The sequence below is a fragment of the Limanda limanda genome, chromosome 3 (genome assembly GCF_963576545.1).
Source record: "Limanda limanda chromosome 3, fLimLim1.1, whole genome shotgun sequence".
Lineage (NCBI taxonomy): Eukaryota > Metazoa > Chordata > Actinopteri > Pleuronectiformes > Pleuronectidae > Limanda > Limanda limanda.
Genome location: NC_083638.1, coordinates 2,520,828 through 2,537,618, shown reverse-complemented (window position 1 = coordinate 2,537,618; position 16,791 = coordinate 2,520,828). Strand labels below are relative to the sequence as shown.

Here is a 16,791-nt window from a genome sequence, read left to right as displayed (position 1 = left end):
AAACCAGTGAGTGAGAACAAAACTAATCCAACCTCTGATCCGTCTGATAAGCACAAACTCAGGATTATTTATTATTATTGGTTGATCTCATTTAGTTTGTCAATTAACTGATTGGTTGGTTTTGTCCTGAAAAGACGAAATGTTCCCAAACATAAGAAAAGCTCCTTCTATTCTATTTGATTATTTCCCTGAAACAATATTTAAAAAGCTAAAGTGATTGAGTTTAGACATCACAAATACAACCATATATGTAGAAATAAAGAAAATACAGATAATTTTGAATATAAACATGAATACATTTCACTTTGATACCTGTGGAAGACCAAATGAAGTGTTTTTTATCAGCATCGTCTTCTCTCCATCACTGCTGATTCTCTCTGGAGAATATCATGGAGACAGAAAGACAAATGTGTTCAGATCTGAGACGTATTGATTTAATAACATTGATCACGAGTTAGTTTTGTTCTCACTCTGGTATTTATCATGAAATAACTTCCGTACATAAAGCAGGTTGTGGTTTTCCGACCCAGGAATCACGTGAAGCTCTGTGTTCTTCACTCACACATTCCCAGGGAACAGCCTGAGCCGACGGGTAGTTCAGGGGGCCTGGGAATGTGGAGAGATTTCTTCAGATGCTGAAACCTGCTGTTTCTGTGTGACCGTCCCGTCTCTGTCTCCCTGACGTTTTTTTTTTTTTATTTTCACTTTTATTTATTTTTCCTCCGACCAATCACCTGTCCCCATGCTGTTGTGGGACACTCCTACTTCTCACTCTCCTCCAATCAGAAGCTCCCAATCTCTGCCTCTCGCCGCTGGTCTGTCCAAACCCTCCACGATTGGCCGGTACTGAGCCTCTGTCCCTCCATCAAACCACCAGCCCCCCCCGCCCCCTCTGTCCTCTCACCCCTCCTGCTCCTCTCATCACAGCGCTGGGATTCTAACGTGTTGTTTGCATGTCGCTGATTGGCTGACGTCCCTCTGACTAACACATGACCCAGTGAACCTATGTGTTAATCTGTGTGATGTCATAACATCTGTTCTGCTGCTTAGAATCAGATTCGAACACATCAGTGACGAAAACATACGTCTGAACTAAACTCTCTAAAGTCAATAGATCTCATACCTGGAACAAAAGTCCCTGAATTCAATTAAGCTGCAACAAATCAAACACAAATCACGGAAAATGTTGGAAGAGGTGAAACGAGTCCCTGAGTAGGGTTGCAAAATTCCGGGAATATTCAAAGTTGGAAACTTTCCATGGGAATATAAGGGAATTAACGAGAATTAATGGGAATAAACTGGAAATGTTGTGGGTAATTTATACTAACTGTATTTACCTTGTCATTTACAGACATAAATATAAACATTTTGTTGTGTCATAGTCTGATTTGAGCCCTGAGGAAACTTTGGGCACTTGACTATATGCTTCTGCATCGTTGTGTCATTCTTAACATAGGTCTTTGCACAGTATTTGCAAATGTACACAGCCTTTCCTTCTACATTGGATGAGGTGAAATGTCTCCACACATGAGAGAGTGCACGTGACATTGTTCTGTAGAATAAGATGAGAAAAAAGTTTGTAAAAAAACACTAATGCAATGCCAGAGATATAAATAGTTAGCCAAACAATTGGAATCGTCTGTAAACATATTTTACAATTGATGGATAAATGAATGGAAATAGTCTAGATGAACAGATGAACAATCCTCAATCAGCATGCTAATATATTTCCCAGTAATATCATGGAAACTTACCTGACTAGTCCTGCACTCTACAGCAGGCCTCAATAGCCCTGCTGTAGAGTGAAGCATGCTGGGAGTTATCTGTGCATGTGATGGAAGAATGCACAGTGGAGGGTTGAAACTCAACGTTCCATACATCTTTAAAATAGAGTTTTGAATGATGTTTTTATTGCTCAGCGTTTAATTTGAGTAGTTTGTTTTTTTCAAAATTCCCAAAATTACCGAGCTTAACTTCCCATGGAAAGTTTTTCTGGAAAGTTTCTGGAAATTTACCGGAAACTTTCCGCCCCTTTGCAACCCTAACCCTGATCCAGATTGAGTTCTCTCTTCACCCTTGAGATCTGTTCGTCCTGCTGACAAAACCAAACACTGAATAAAATGATCTTAGTCCCACACTGACATGAGTCAAACTCTGAGTCTGTGAAGCAGCTTTTTTTGGAGCTGAAACAGAAATTTTAAAAGTGTCTTTGTAGAGATGAACCAGATGAAATCATCTGTTCTTCAGAGAGGATTCAGTGTCACGGACACGTTGACCTGTCGACCTCCATCTTCCCTCACCTGTCACACGTTCTCCTGTAGCTTCATCAGCAGTGACACACTCTGAAGCTCCGCCCTGTAGCATCTCCACCGTTAGCTTAGCATCATCCAGGACATACTGTTGACAGCAGGGACACATAATAGGTTGGCTCCGCCTCCTGACGTTCACTAACCTTTAACCTCTGCAGGTAAGTTTCTGTGTTTCTGTGCTTCTGTGCTCGTCGCCTTTCAGTTTGTTTTAACTTTCACTGTTTAAAGATAATTTGGCTCCATATTCTTCGGTTAATAAACTAAAAACTAACGTGAGTTCACACTGCGAGCGCTCAGACACGGACTGACATCAGGTGTCCACCAGGGGGGTGGAGAGCCACCGCTTGACCAACCTGTCAAACAGCTGTTCGGACCAATCTCAGCATTTTGAAAGTGTCGCAATGAACTTTGAGTTTACGTGACTCAGACGCTTCTCACATTGTTGTGTTATTTGTGTTGCGTTGTGTTGAGCTCTCAGGGCCACCGTAGATCTGGTCTGCGTCAGTCCGTGTCTCAGTGTGAACCGTGTCCGTCAGTAATTGGTCCTCACGCCACTTTTAATCAAGTGGTGCTTTGTCTTCTCTGGACCTGCTCTCCTTCCCCACCTCCCTCCCTCCTCCTCCTCCCACCCGTCTCTTTGTCCGTCCATCAGAAATCCCGCCGGTTCAAGACGAAGCGCGAGGGGACGGACTACGGCAACCGTCCAATCAAGCTGGCCGGGAAAGTCATCATCCAGGAGATCTCCTGTCTGCTGGCCGTCCACAAAGCTCTGGGAGAGAGTTACATGTGAGAGCCACCAGAGGGCGACATCATCCATCAACTGACAGATCAATCATACGCTGATGATTCATCAGAGAGTTTCTGAATCAGATTCATTATCGCTTCTCAGTTTTCTCTGATGATTCACATTCAGACTGAGAGAAATGTTAACAAGTCTTTTTCACTAAATGCTGACATTTTTTAGATCAGACGATAAATTGATTAATTTAGGAAATGTTATATTGTTTATCTCAACTCTGTTCAGAGATCTCACTTCTCAAATGAAAAACTGTGAGATTAGGATTAAATTTCTGTCTCGATGAGTCGACAGCTTGTGTTTGATTTCATGTTTGACTCATTTATTTATTTCATGTTTGTCTCTTTTCAGTCTGAACGTGAACGACATCCAGGAAACGTGTCAGAAGAACGCAGCCTCGGCGCTGGCAGTTGGACGCAGAGACGTGGCCAAGGTGAAGAAGTTGATCTGTTTCTTAAATTCTTTTCTTTTCTTTCCTCCTGATGAAAAAACAAACTTCTCAGAATTCTACAAATACAGGAACATTTCCACTGGTGGTGGGAAAGTAGCTGGAAAGTTAGAAACTGACGTCTCGTACAGTTTGAGTTCTTCTGTCGGTCACCCTCTGGGTTTTGCAGGTTTGGGCTCTGGCGTCTGCAGCGACCAATCAGGAGCTGAGTCCTGATTCCGACCCGGACACTGAGACTCCCTGGGCCAGACACCCGTTTGGACGCCACCTGCTGGAGACTCTGTGAGTTTGTTTATTTGAAACACGTCAGTCCTGCAGCTACAGATGATATTGACTCTGAAATATAAATGTCGTGATCCTCGATGTTGAACCTGGACTCTCGTGTCACTGCTCTCAGTCTGGATCACTACAGTCGGATGAGTGACGTTCAGACTCTGGCGATGCTCTGCAGCGTGTTCAGAACTCAGGCTCCGCCTCCAGACTGTTACTCTCTGTACGGACAACAACCTTCACGCTCCGCCATGTTCCCCCCCCAACACTCACGATACGTAAGTCTGTCGTCCATTTCATCTGTGAGATTTTAGTTTCTTCTATCACGTTTAGCCTAGCTTAGCACAAAGACTGGAAGCAGGGGGAAACTGTTAGCCTAGCTTAGCAGGAGGGGCAGTAGCAGGCCTCTACACCTTGTTCACACAGGAAGTGATGTATAGTGTGTGTTGTGGTCACAGCCCAGCTACACCTCGGGCTCCGTCGGCTCCGGCTCCTGCTCCAGCACCTCGGACTCCATCACTACGACCACCTGGAACCCGGGTGAGCCTCCACAGCGCCACCCTCAGGTCGTCTGACTCCAGGAGCACACAGAGTCAGAATCTCCACTGAAACACTTTGTTTTTCAGGCCGAGACTCGGAGCACGTGAACCCCTGGGGGGAATCCTCCCCCGACGACGGTCGCTATGGAAACCCGGGGTACACAGACCCCCGGGAACGAGAGCGAGAGCAGCACGACATGAACAAGAGGTGACGTAGCGCCACCTCCTGGTCAGACCGTCTTCACAGAGGGCGATGGGGGAGCTGGCGTTTCACTAACAGAGCTGTGATGTCATTTCCTTTTCCTGTGCAGACTGCTGGACCCGGCCAACACGCTGCAGTTCGACGACTTTAAGAAGTGTTACGGTGAAATCCTGTACCGCTGGGGTCTGCGAGAGAAACGAGCCGACGTGCTCAAGTTTGCTTCCTGTCCGCCGGAACCTCACAAAGGAATCGGTGCGTTAACCTTCTGATGCTCTGCAGCCGCCAACTTTTAATAATTCATAATCAGGCGTCTCAGGATCAACAGATAAGTTTCTGATCTGCAACATCTGAGAAAATATCTGCATGTTTAACTATGGAGGCCTTCCCTGTCTGAAATAACTAATAATAATATACGTAGTAAAGTAACCCCTTATTGCCTGGATTCATTTCCAATTATATAAAAAAAATATTATTTGTGTTTTTGGCTGTCATGCAGATGCTAAATTAAGTGGAGATTTGTAATTTCAATACAGCATATACAATAGATATAAAATTTAGGTATGAGGCAAATTAGCGACATTAGGCATAATAGGGTATAACCGTAATTTAACAAATATTCCAGTCTCTGGTATGTAGATTATTATATTGATGCTGCTTTTGCTTGAAATTGATTAACAACATATGTTTCTGTACAATCATTGCTGTTCCATCATCACAGTATTTCAAATACAGCTTAATATCTCAAAATAACTTTGCTGCACAGTACCAAGGGGCTAGTATGTATTTTCCACTCTGACCACTAGATGGCAGCAGAGTACTTCCAATACCTTCATGGTATGTGTAGTATTTGCACCATCAGGCATAAAAAGACCGGAATTTGTAAATATTCCAGATAGACGTAATTATTGGCTCCTCCCATTGGAACTCACATTTAATATAATAAAAGAAGGATCAGGAACGGGTTCGGTGTTTGAATCACATGACCCGGTTTCCATGGTTTCCGTCTGACCGAGAATGGATCAGAATATATCTCATGAGCTAAAAAGATCTAAACTTCGGGAGGATTAGTTTCTAAATGTCTAAGTTGTGAAAACACGAGTTGTTAGTGATGATTCTTCTCTCTGTTCTCTCTGCCCCCCCCGCCCCCCCCCCGTAGAGTTCGGTGTGTACTGCTGTCACTGTCGCAGTCAGGCCCGCGGGACGCAGTGCGCCGTGTGCAAGCGTCTGACCTTCCAGTGCGCCATCTGTCACGTGGCCGTCCGAGGCTCCTCCAACTTCTGCCTGAGCTGCGGCCACGGAGGACACACCAGTCACATGATGGACTGGTTCCGCCAGCAGGACGAGTGTCCCACCGGCTGCGGCTGCCACTGTCTCCTGCAGAGCACCTTCTGACCTTCTGACCTCTGACCTCTGACCTTCTGACGCAGACCAACAAAACCAGCGCACTCCTCTAGGCATCAGAGATGAGACTCATCTGAGACACAGAGGAGGATTCTGACTCACACACACAAACACAGACACACACTTCTCCTATTTGTCTTTATGAAGGAACATTTTCACTCTGTCAACAAAAAGGCTCAAAGAGATCTGACAATAAAACAGCCGGAAATAAAATGTATTAATGTTTTTACTCTGAAGACGACAAACAAACATTAAAACATCTGTTAGATGTTTACAAAAATAATATTCCATTCTTTGTGTTTGTGTGAGAGAATTATTACGATGACACAGCTCACGCATCGGTGCTCCTCTGTAACTGACCTGTGTAGAAACAACTGGTCACATTAGTTCCTGCCATGAACTGAGAGTTTAACTCTAATGGACAGTCTCATTGTATCACTGGTTTAGATCTTGGACAGGCCATGTCTGTGTTTTAAATATTTGAACAATATTGATTCATTTGTTAAGAGAAATTATTATTTGAGGAGAATTTATAAGATGATAATTTTTAAAAACTTTAAAATCACAACCTGTGTGTGACATGAGCTGAACATGTTCCTGACACGTGAAACTGGAAGAACACAAAGATCTCAGGATGAAGAAGAGGAGCCGGACACGTTGAAGATGAAGACGTCCACTTGGAGACACGAGGAGATTCCAGATCTTCTGGTGATGAGGCTGACGCCGTGTGGAGGAGCTGTAAACAACAACACTGATCTGTCCACAGCAGAGTTTATACGTCATGTCCCGCCTCCTGCTGCTCTACAGGCTCCGCCCCTCGCCTGGATGTTCCCCACATGTTCCTGTTTGAACGAGTCGGACCTGACAACCTGCTGCTGCTGATACGAGTCACACTACATGATGAATACTCATAAGCAGATAAACGGTTCATCAGTAACTGTAGAAAACTGTTCATGAGACTTTATTTAAGTTCTGTCTCTATAGCATTAACATCCCCCCCACTGTTTTTTAATTGTGGAAGGTCAATATTGTTTTTTTCCTCAAATCATTGCATCAGTCAAACTATATGAAATATATAAAAGATTTTTATCCTCAAACAATAAGTATTTATTAGTTTAAATTGTTTTAACTCCATATAAACCTTTTTGTATTCTGTGAGTTTCGTTACCTGTTCAAATAGAAAATACATTTTCCACATCCTGTAGAAAAAAAATGATTTGCATATTTAGCAGCTACTTCTGCCTCTGAAACACTGATTATAGTTTTTTAAAATGAATGAATATTAAACGAAAAGCTCAGTATTTAAATACAGTTTAGTTTTTAATATACACAAGTTAAATTTATTTGCGTTTTTTTTTCCCATCCTTCCTCTGATTGGCTCATCTTGAAATCCTTACCCTCACCTGGTCCAATCATCACTCTATACCTGACACTAAAGCCTTATAGCCAATCAGAGGCAGGGTAGGGGGCGTGTCTTCATGCAGCTCCAGTGAGCTCTGTGACATCAGAGAATTTGACGCATTTCTGATAAAATGTAGTGAAACAGAATGTGATTCCTCTCCCTCTCTAATTCTCTCACTGATTCCCTTCTTCTTTACCTTCTTCCTTTCTCTCCTCCATCCCTACGTTCTCGATGCAACAACAAAAGAGTAAAACCAAAATACATCAGCACTAAATGATACTTTTTATTATTTAAAATAGGAATAAAATGAAGTGACTGCAAACGGGGACAGGAGCTGGTCGTCCTCACAGAGGACAAACGTTCTTCTTCACCTCGTCTGATGTGACTGGACGCTCTTCAGTCTGTAACCACACAGACACACACATGAATACACACTACACAAACACACATCAAAGGAAATACAGTCAAATAATATCTATCTATATATGTGTGTGTGTGAAACTAAATGACTGGAACATAAATATCATTATATGTATTAAACAACAACTCCACAGATACACACTTTAATTTCATAAAGTTATGCAGAGGTTGTCTTAAGTAAAGTGTTTGAGAACATTGCAGCACAACAATAATCAATAAGAAATAATATATATATATATATATAATCAGATGTATATTGCTGGAAGATGTACATGTTTGTACATTAGCTGTTTTCTTGTAGACTCGTGTTTACAGCTTCACGTGAATTTAATTTGTTAAACCTCAACTTTATTGTTGAAACATTTCTTTGATGAATAAATATAAATCATGAGTCATGTCATTGGATCGCTCTGAGTGATGCTGTTTGACCTCTGACCTTTTCAGCAGCTCCTCTGTCGACACCTGTCCGTCACCGTCCTGGTCTTTGTCCTCCCAGCTGCTCTCTGACTCCTCCTTCTTACTCTTCTTCTGCTTCGCTTTGTGTTTGTGCTTCTTGTGTTTCTTCTTCTGAAAAGCAAAGTTTCAAACTGTGAGTTAAGAATCTTCCGTCTTCAATCTTCATCTTTGCCGTTTGTCCTTTTCTCATTTTCCACCTTCTTGTCTTTGTGCGGCTTCTTGTTCTTGTGTTTCTTCTCTTTGCTCGTCCTCCGAGGTTTCTCTTCTTCTCTGGGGGAGCGGATCGAGGTGGCGCCTCCTCTGACTGAACAGGAAACAACAAGTTACTCGGCTGAAGTCTCCACAAACATTAACGAACATTTAACCCACTGTCGACACAAAGGAAAAACTGAACCATGTTACATTAAAATCATTTATATTCATGTTTTCGGAGACTTTTCTCTCTTTTTTTCTGAGACTCACTGAGAGCAGCTGAACGCGGAGGCAGCTTCGGACCAAACTCCTCCTGAGACGAGCTCTGACTCAGAACCACAGCTTTCACTAGAACAGAGGAGAAACCTGAGTTACACAATAACGTCACAGAATCACGTTCACTAGTTGTCCAGAGCAAACACACATGTTGTTCTCACGTACAGAACCTGTCAGGACTTGAGAAGAAGAACCTGAGGTTACCTGTCTGGCTGGTGGAGGTGGTTGCCGAGGTAACGGAGGTGGAGGAGGACGTGACGGAGGTCTTGACATTTGAGATGTTGAAGAGGTTCAGAGGCTGTGTGCTGATTTTCCCCTCTTCCTCCTTCGTGTCCTCCTCCTCCTCCTCCTCCTCCTCTGATGAAGACGACTTCTCATCAGACGAGCCGGCGAAAATGGCCTTAAACAGATCCATAGGAGGTCTGCTCTCCTCCTCTTCCTCCTCCTCTTCCTCCTCACGGTCCTTCTTCTTCTTGTCTGAGCTCTGCTGATCCTCCGGCTGTTTGAAGAGAGAACAGGTGCGTTTACAGGTTTGTTGATGGAGGACAAACCCCAGCGTCTCGGACGGGACAGGAAACTACCTCCGTGGTGTCTCCAGTCCGGTCGTTGCTGTGAGCAGGTTGGGTTTGCGGCTCTTCCTCTTCTTCTTCTTCCTTAATCTTCTTCTTCTGCTTTGAATCATCCCACCTCGACTTCTTCTTCGTCTCGGGAGACTTTGGAGGAGCTGCGGGGAGGAAGTGACATCACACAGAGAGAATAATGAGAATAACAGCGTCAAAATGTTGGAGAGATAACAAGGAATTGAACATGGATGAAACTACGAGATTAAACAATAAAACATTATGCATCTGGCCACTAGGGGTCACTGGCGTAGTTTTTTTTTACTTTTAAGTCGACAGAATATTGAAATGAGGAAACGCTCTGATCTTTAATAACATGTTGAGGGACTGACAGAGCGCCCCCTGTCTGCAGACACCTGCAGGGAAGTGAAGCTACCTGTCTCTCTGCTCTCCGTCACAGTCAGGAAGTTGAAGACCGAGAACTTGTCTCTCTTGACCTTCGGCAGACCCAAGATGCTAGACCTGCGGGACCAATCACAGACAGAGGCTCATTCAGGAGCTGTGGAGGAAATGACATCACAGTTTTCAGGAGGAGGAGCCTCGTGTCCTACCCGGGGTACGGGTCGGGGACGTTGAACCTCTTGCAGAGCAGCTTGTCCGGGTGCCACTCGAACGTTTCCCGGGTCAGTTTTCCAAACATCTTCATCTTGACAGCAGCTTGCTTGTCGTCCACGTCGCTCTGACGACCCAGAAACACATGTTTATTAATTATTAATATCTGTTTATCAACACTGTAACACATGTTTAAAGAGAGTTTCTGGAGCTCGTGGTCGTACCTCCTGGTCCCGGCTGACCTCCACCGTGTTGCTGTCGCTCTCCTTGTCTGTGGCTCTGGTGAAGCGGGACGAGAGCGACGAGGACGTGGGTCGGTACAAGATGGACGATCGGACAAACTCCTCCTTCTCCCGGCTGCGCTCCCACTCGGTCATACCCGAGTCCACGCTCTGCTCCAGAGCGTCTGAGACACAAAACAAGTTTAACCTTTCATTCCAGGGTTAGGCTGCCTGCAGTGCATGATGGGAGATGTGGGACAGGTGCTCCTACCTTTGTCTCCCTGCCTGAGGGAGTTCAGGTACAGCTCGTACCGCGCCTGTTTGCTCGGGTTGTTGTCAAACGGTCGGAAGGTCTGTGATGACGACTGGACGCCTCGCCACGACGCCAGAGCCTCCTGCTGCTGCTGGAGGCCGGGGGAGCAGGTGGCTGCACTGCTCTGAGCTGAAACCCCCGGCAGTGACCCCGGCAGTGACCCCAGCAGTGACCCCAGCAGTGACCCCAGCAGTGACCCACCTGAGCTGAAGGCACGATGGGAGCTGCCGGCGGTGGCGTTGGCGGAGGGCGTGGAGGAGGAGTTTCGGAGGTTGAGGAGCCGCTGTCTGTCTTCAGGCCTCAGCAGCTCCATCACTGAACTGGGACCTGATTCATGAAGAAGAACAAACATGTCATCAACGTTAAATCATTCAAAATACACAAAAGATTTAAAAACCTATTTTATATCATCTTCACCAAACCTGGAACAAAAGAACCTGAGGTCGTTATTCAGATTCATCAGAACAAGTTGTCGATGGACAGAAAAATGTTCTGTTTATTGCTTATTTGACAATTGAATAATAATATTAATACCATATATGAATGAACTACTGTAACTTTGAGTTTTGCTAATTTGATCAAATTAAATAATTAACGTGTTTTAATTTAATATTTTCAATGTAAAGAGAAAAATCTTATTTCCTGAATATATTCCTCAGCTCAGAGGTTTTTATTTCACATCTTAAACCAGTAAAACTGTGACGTTGGTTTTCTTTCATGTTACAGACGACGACATTAAAAGCAGAAAACAGATTATCAGGACTTGGCTCAGACGGACTCTGCTGTCGCTCGGGACGTTAACAGCTCTGATGACGGCTGAATATTCTCCTACCTTGCAGAGCATCCTCTCCCAGCAGCGCCCCCCTGTGGCTGGAGTCCATCTGGTGCCGTCCTCCTTCCTGGGGCTCCTCTTTCACCATGTGGCCCCTGGACGTCCTCAGAGCCTCGGCCAGCGCAGGACTGACCCCAGTGAGACGAGCGATGGGGACGGACGGATGGAAGCGATGGACCGGTCTGTAGTCACGGGGCAGATCGGGGGGAGCGAAGATCTGCACAGGGACGGAGATGATAGGTTTTTAATTTAAATTATTATTTTTTTAAAGACAGATGACAGATCGACGCCACTCACTGTTTTGTCCTCGACTGTTTTCTGAGCCAAAGTGAATCCTTCCAGGATCTTCCCAAGGTACGACGCATCTTTGTTTTTATCTAGGAATGAAAGGAAAGGAGGAAAGGAGATAAGGAGATAAGGAGATGAGGAGATGAGAAGATGAGAAGATGAGGAGATGAGAAGATGAGGAGATGAGGAGATGAGGAGACACGTTCTGCTCATATTCAGGTTGATCATGTTTCATGCTCGAATGTTCAGATAACATCACTTTTCATTGCTGCAGCTCCTCTTTTTTTGAATTACAAACATATTGATCCAAACAATTTCAAAATGTAGAAACATAAACAAAACATTTCTTAATCCTCCATAAATTATTATTTTGGTTTTAAGATATTTCCCTGCTACTTTCTTGCCACCACACAGAATCCACACTGCACTTTACTCAACGTAATGATGTCATCATGAGTGTAAGACGTGATGAGGTAGAAGACGAGACTTAAAATCAATGTTCTAAATATTATGGTTTTTTATTTTAGATCAATTTAAACCCGACAGTTTTTCAGAGGGTTAACTTTTACTGTTTCATTGCTTCTGTGTGAAGCACTTTGTGATCTGGATTTTGAAAAGTTCTCTATAAACAAAGATAAGAATCATAATTAATACAATTCTTGTTGTGGCACAAACCCTCCAGGTGCGTTACCTCTCTTCTTGGTGTACTGCTGTGGAGCCGTCCAGCCGTACAGTCCGTCCCCCGGCTCCTCCCCTCCCAGCTCCCTGTCGTACCTGGACATGGAGTCTCTGTGGTACACGTCTTCATCGTCGTCCTCCAGGGCCCCAACGCCAAACGCCTGCGGGTCAAAGGTCAACAGTAACATGAAGACATAGAGAACAATTGATATCTTTGAAATGAAAGCCTTGATGCCCGGGCAAGAGAGAGAGAGAGAGAGAGAGAGAGAGAGGGTAAGGTTTTCCTCTGACCTGAAATAAATACCAGTACCATACAGTGGTAAAGTGTTGAATATATTTCACAATAAAAACGTTTTAGAGACAAATGAATGGATTAAGTGCTTCAGGAAGAGTTGCAAACACTAATGTTCACGACATATTCAACATGCAGACATTGAAACTGAGGTGAAAGGTCCCACCTGTCCAGCCACGCCCCCCCGGCGGGAGCTTTGCTGTGCGCCTCCGAACAGTCGACTCCTGGTCTCAGAATGAGGTTTGAACAGGTTGATGTGTTCAGGGGCGCCGCGGCCCAGCAGCGCCCGACCCGGGTCCAGGCCACGGTACCCCAGACCCTGAACTCCCAGCCTGGGGGTGAAGTCCACCGGGGTCACGTCCTTCGGGGCAAAGGTCACGTTCTCTGGAGCAAAGTCGTCATCGTCGCCGTCCTGTCGGGCAGAGAACATTCCAGTTTTAGAATGTAGGACAAGGTGGTGTGTGATCTTAACTTGCTTGTTTCTGTTCGGCGATGTTAGTTAGTTCGAGAGATAAACAGCAGGTGGTGCTAATCCTCCGGTCAGGTGTCGTTAAAGCAGAAAGAAGAATGATTTCATGATGGAGACAGTTTTTAACAAGTCGTCGGACAAACTGTCGGACGAGCTGTTCACCCACCTCTGACTCCTCTGAACCAGCAGGGGGCAGCACACAGCCGTACGGTCTGGCGCCACCTTCAGTCAGGAGAAGAAGACAAGCTGCTTTCATTTAAACTTTACCTTGAAACTAAACCCCAGGACATTAAGAGGGAGAAGGACTTTCCGAGCAGCTGTGAGCGTTGGTACGAACCCGTCTGCTGGCGTCGAGCTTTCCTCTTCACACGAGGCCCGACGCCCTGACCCTCCTTCCATCCCATCTTCCTCAGCAGCTCCACCCCGATGGACAACCTGGGAGACAGGTAAGTTTCCATGATATTACTGGGAAAATATATTAGCATGCTGATTGAGGATTGTTCATCTGTTCATCTAGACTATTTCCATTCATTTATCCATCAATTGTAAAATATGTTTACAGACGATTCCAATTGTTTGACTCACTATTTATATCTCTGGCATTGCATTAGTGTTTTTTTACAAACTTCTTCCTCATCTTATTCTACAGAACAATGCCACGTGCACTCTCTCATGTGTGGAGACATTTCACCCCATCCAATGTAGAAGGAAAGGCTGTGTACATTTGCAAATACTGTGCAAAGACCTATGTTAAGAATGACACAACGATGCAGAAGCATATAGTCAAGTGCCCAAAGTTTCCTCAGGGCTCAAATCAGCCTATGACAAAACAAAATGTTTATATTTATGTCTGTATATGACAAGGTAAATACAGTTAGTATAAATTACCCACAACCTTTCCCGTTAATTCCCGTATATTCCTGTTAATTCCCATATATTCCCTGTTAATTCCCGTTAATTCCCATGGAAAGTTTCCAACTTTGAATATTCCCGGTATTTTGCAACCCTAGACGTGAACAAAGGTCACATGACTCTGGTGCGGAGGTCGGACCTGGCCGGTGCGATCAGCTCCTCCAGCAGCGTGTCTCCAGGGATCAGCGCCGCCTGGGCGTTGACGGCTCGGGCCTTCTCTCTGGCCTTGTCCCTGTGGCTGGAGGAGAACTCCTGACTGGTGGTGATCTGAGCCGGAGCGATGCCGTGTTCGCTGAAGTCCTGACGCACAACCACAACAAAAACAATCGTCAACTTGTATTCACTCATTTGCTGTCGATCATGTTTGAATCTGTTTTAAAGAATAAAATCAATGAAAGTTCGGTTCTCTGAGTGGTTTCACCTCCTCGTCCATGAAGTCCTCCGGCCTGACATGTTGTTTCTCAACTTTCTGTTGCCGTGACGACACAAAGGTTGACGGGCTCCAGCCTGAAGAACAACAACACAACATTCTCACTTACAGGTTTGAACCGACACTGACATTTTAAACACAATATCAAACAAACTTCAAGACTCTACTGACAAAGTAAATGATCACAACAGAAATATATTAAACAATTAATTCTACAAACATCTTATTTATTTGAGTTTCTCTCGTTTTCTGATTTTGATCGTTTGGCTGAACTGAATATCTGTGAATTTAAAACAAACATCTGTGTTTCTGTTTTCAACAACAACTGATTCACAGAAAGAAGAACTGGAAGAGGCAAAAAAGATGAACTCCAGAAAATACCTGGTCACAATTTTATGCATATTTCCAGAGTTTGTGTTTGAAAACACACTGAGCGTTATGTGGACACTGATTCACATCCTGGACACAAGCGTCGGCTCTTTGCTCGCTCACCTTCCTTCGAGCCGACCGAGTTGAAGTAACCAGCTGAGAACCCCCCGGTGAACGCTCCGTGGAACCTCTGGTATCGTCCCTTCTCATCTTTCACCGTCTGCTCGTGGAGCGGGACGGGCTTCTTCGTCGGCTCGTCTGCGACACACACACGGACACACGTTCAGATTCCACACACACAACACCACACTCATATAAATATTCAGCCTTAATATTATAATATTACATTTCATTTAGCTGAAGCGTTTATCCAAAGCGACTCACAATAAGTGCATCAACCCCGAGGGAACAAACCCAGAACAACGAGAATCAAGAAAGCACAATTTCTCCAAAAATTAAAGCAAACTACAGAAAGTTAAAATATATTGAATCTACTGGAGTAGAACTTCATGAATATTAGCAGCAGAATGTGCAATTTAATAAAGTGGAATCTACCTAATGATAAAGTTATTAATCAACAAGAACATGAACAGATCATTTATCTTTAATGATTTTTTATTAATTCAGTTTTCTGATTTTTTTAAATATTAATCTGTATATTTGCTGCTTGTCCTCAATCATTGTCATCGTAAATTCAATATATTTCTTGATCAATATAAAAAAGAAAGAATTTACAGTGTTATAATAAAGTTACTTATATTATATTCATGTTTAATGTCATCATCATTAAAATCATGAAACTGGTAATAACTGGTTAACTCTTGTGTTTTTATCACCACCCTGATTTCTCATCATTTGTAAATCTTGTGATTTTATTAACACATAAACACGATGTGACCTTAGTCAGTGAAAATATAAATATTAACAGGTTTTCATTGTCAGGAGGCAGATTTAAAACCTGAAGTCTTTTCATATCCTCTGAAGCCGAACGCACCCCCGGACCTGAAGATTCATTATATATTAATAAGTGTAGATTTCAGCTGGTTCTGAATCAAACAGACACGAAGAGGAACATTAAACTGACAGAATCATCAATGAAGTCTGGTTTACGAACCAGGAGCTAAGCTAACAGTTAGCCCCTTGCTAGTTAGCTTAGCATCGTCTTTTAGTGACGCGGTTTTATTTTCTCATGAAACCTCTGGGCGGTGTGTGGGTGCAGGCGGGCGGACCACCGAGGGGATCGAACCCGCGTACCTTCCTCCAGAGGCTCCAGCGGAGTCCCGAAACTCACGAAGTCCTCGTCGCCGTCACTGTCCGACGCCATGTTTCTGGTACAACTACGGCAACTGCACAGGGACAAACCTCCCCGCGAAGCGTTAATCAAAGATATTCGGGTGCCACAGCGACACCTTGTGGTGGCGACATTTAAGAACATTAAAGGATCAGTTCACTCAAAATGTAAAAAAGTCTTTAAACTTTACTGATTTAAAATCAACATGTTTTTTAATGTTCACAGGGAAACAAACACAGAGACAAATACAAAACTGATACAGCAACGGTTAAAAGTGGACCAAGCGGTCTTAAGCCAGACTGATGTGATAAATGTACAGGATGTTATGCAGAAATGGCAAGGTGAAGGGGATTGATGGGGATAAGTGGACAAAGATATGGACTAAAAAAAAGAAAATATCTGTGTGTAACCATGCCAGATTGCTGCAATTTAAGATTGTGCACCGTTTTACAAATCTCTCCTAACAAAAGACATGAAATGAACTCTCAACTCTCACCTGCATGTTTAAAATGTAAAATCTCAATGGGCACCTATACTCATTGTATCTGGTCATGTCCTAAAATACAAGCATATTGGATGGGTGTTTTGCAAGATTTAGAAAAAAATATTTGGTGTGGTGTTGCACATGGATCCTCTTTCCATAATCCTGGGTTACACCAGTCAGGATACTACTGTGGATGCCAACGCTGCCAGACTGTATAATATTCTCACATATGCAGCAAGGAAGAATATCTTTTTGTCTTGGATAAGCGACAAACCCCCCACTGAATCGAACTGGCACAAGATAATTGTGGAATGTTTTCCCCTTGAGTA

At 43.9% G+C, this 16,791-nt stretch overlaps 2 protein-coding genes across 3 annotated transcripts in view; one reads left to right on the top strand and one right to left on the bottom strand.

The window, feature by feature from the left end:
* Positions 1-6,226, top strand: part of wdr59 (WD repeat domain 59) — a 15,350-nt gene extending 9,124 nt beyond the window's left edge. Inside the window, 9 exon segments of the mRNA XM_061068183.1 lie at positions 787-843; positions 2,962-3,095; positions 3,457-3,538; positions 3,723-3,835; positions 3,951-4,101; positions 4,282-4,363; positions 4,450-4,570; positions 4,674-4,816; positions 5,721-6,226. Coding sequence (XP_060924166.1) covers positions 787-843; positions 2,962-3,095; positions 3,457-3,538; positions 3,723-3,835; positions 3,951-4,101; positions 4,282-4,363; positions 4,450-4,570; positions 4,674-4,816; positions 5,721-5,956 — 1,119 coding nt within the window. The 3' untranslated portion in view covers positions 5,957-6,226.
* Positions 6,227-7,637: 1,411 nt separating this feature from the next.
* On the bottom strand, positions 7,638-16,019 carry gpatch1 (G patch domain containing 1). Of its 2 annotated transcripts, XM_061068058.1 has the most exons (20): positions 15,942-16,019; positions 14,811-14,945; positions 14,310-14,395; positions 14,028-14,188; positions 13,314-13,411; positions 13,143-13,198; positions 12,674-12,919; positions 12,229-12,376; positions 11,547-11,626; positions 11,250-11,466; positions 10,376-10,744; positions 10,108-10,289; positions 9,883-10,010; positions 9,708-9,793; positions 9,293-9,435; positions 8,916-9,210; positions 8,706-8,783; positions 8,441-8,547; positions 8,224-8,354; positions 7,638-7,768 (listed from the first exon to the last, which is right to left on the bottom strand). In XM_061068058.1, the coding sequence occupies exons 1-20, from the start codon at positions 16,009-16,011 to the stop codon at positions 7,735-7,737; spliced, it is 2,850 nt and encodes a 949-aa protein (XP_060924041.1). In that variant the 5' UTR covers positions 16,012-16,019; the 3' UTR covers positions 7,638-7,734. The 2 variants fall into 2 exon arrangements, with proteins under 2 accessions (XP_060924041.1, XP_060924042.1); XM_061068059.1 differs by lacking the exons at positions 14,811-14,945; positions 15,942-16,019 and adding an exon at positions 14,700-14,726.
* Positions 16,020-16,791: the final 772 nt, after the last annotated feature.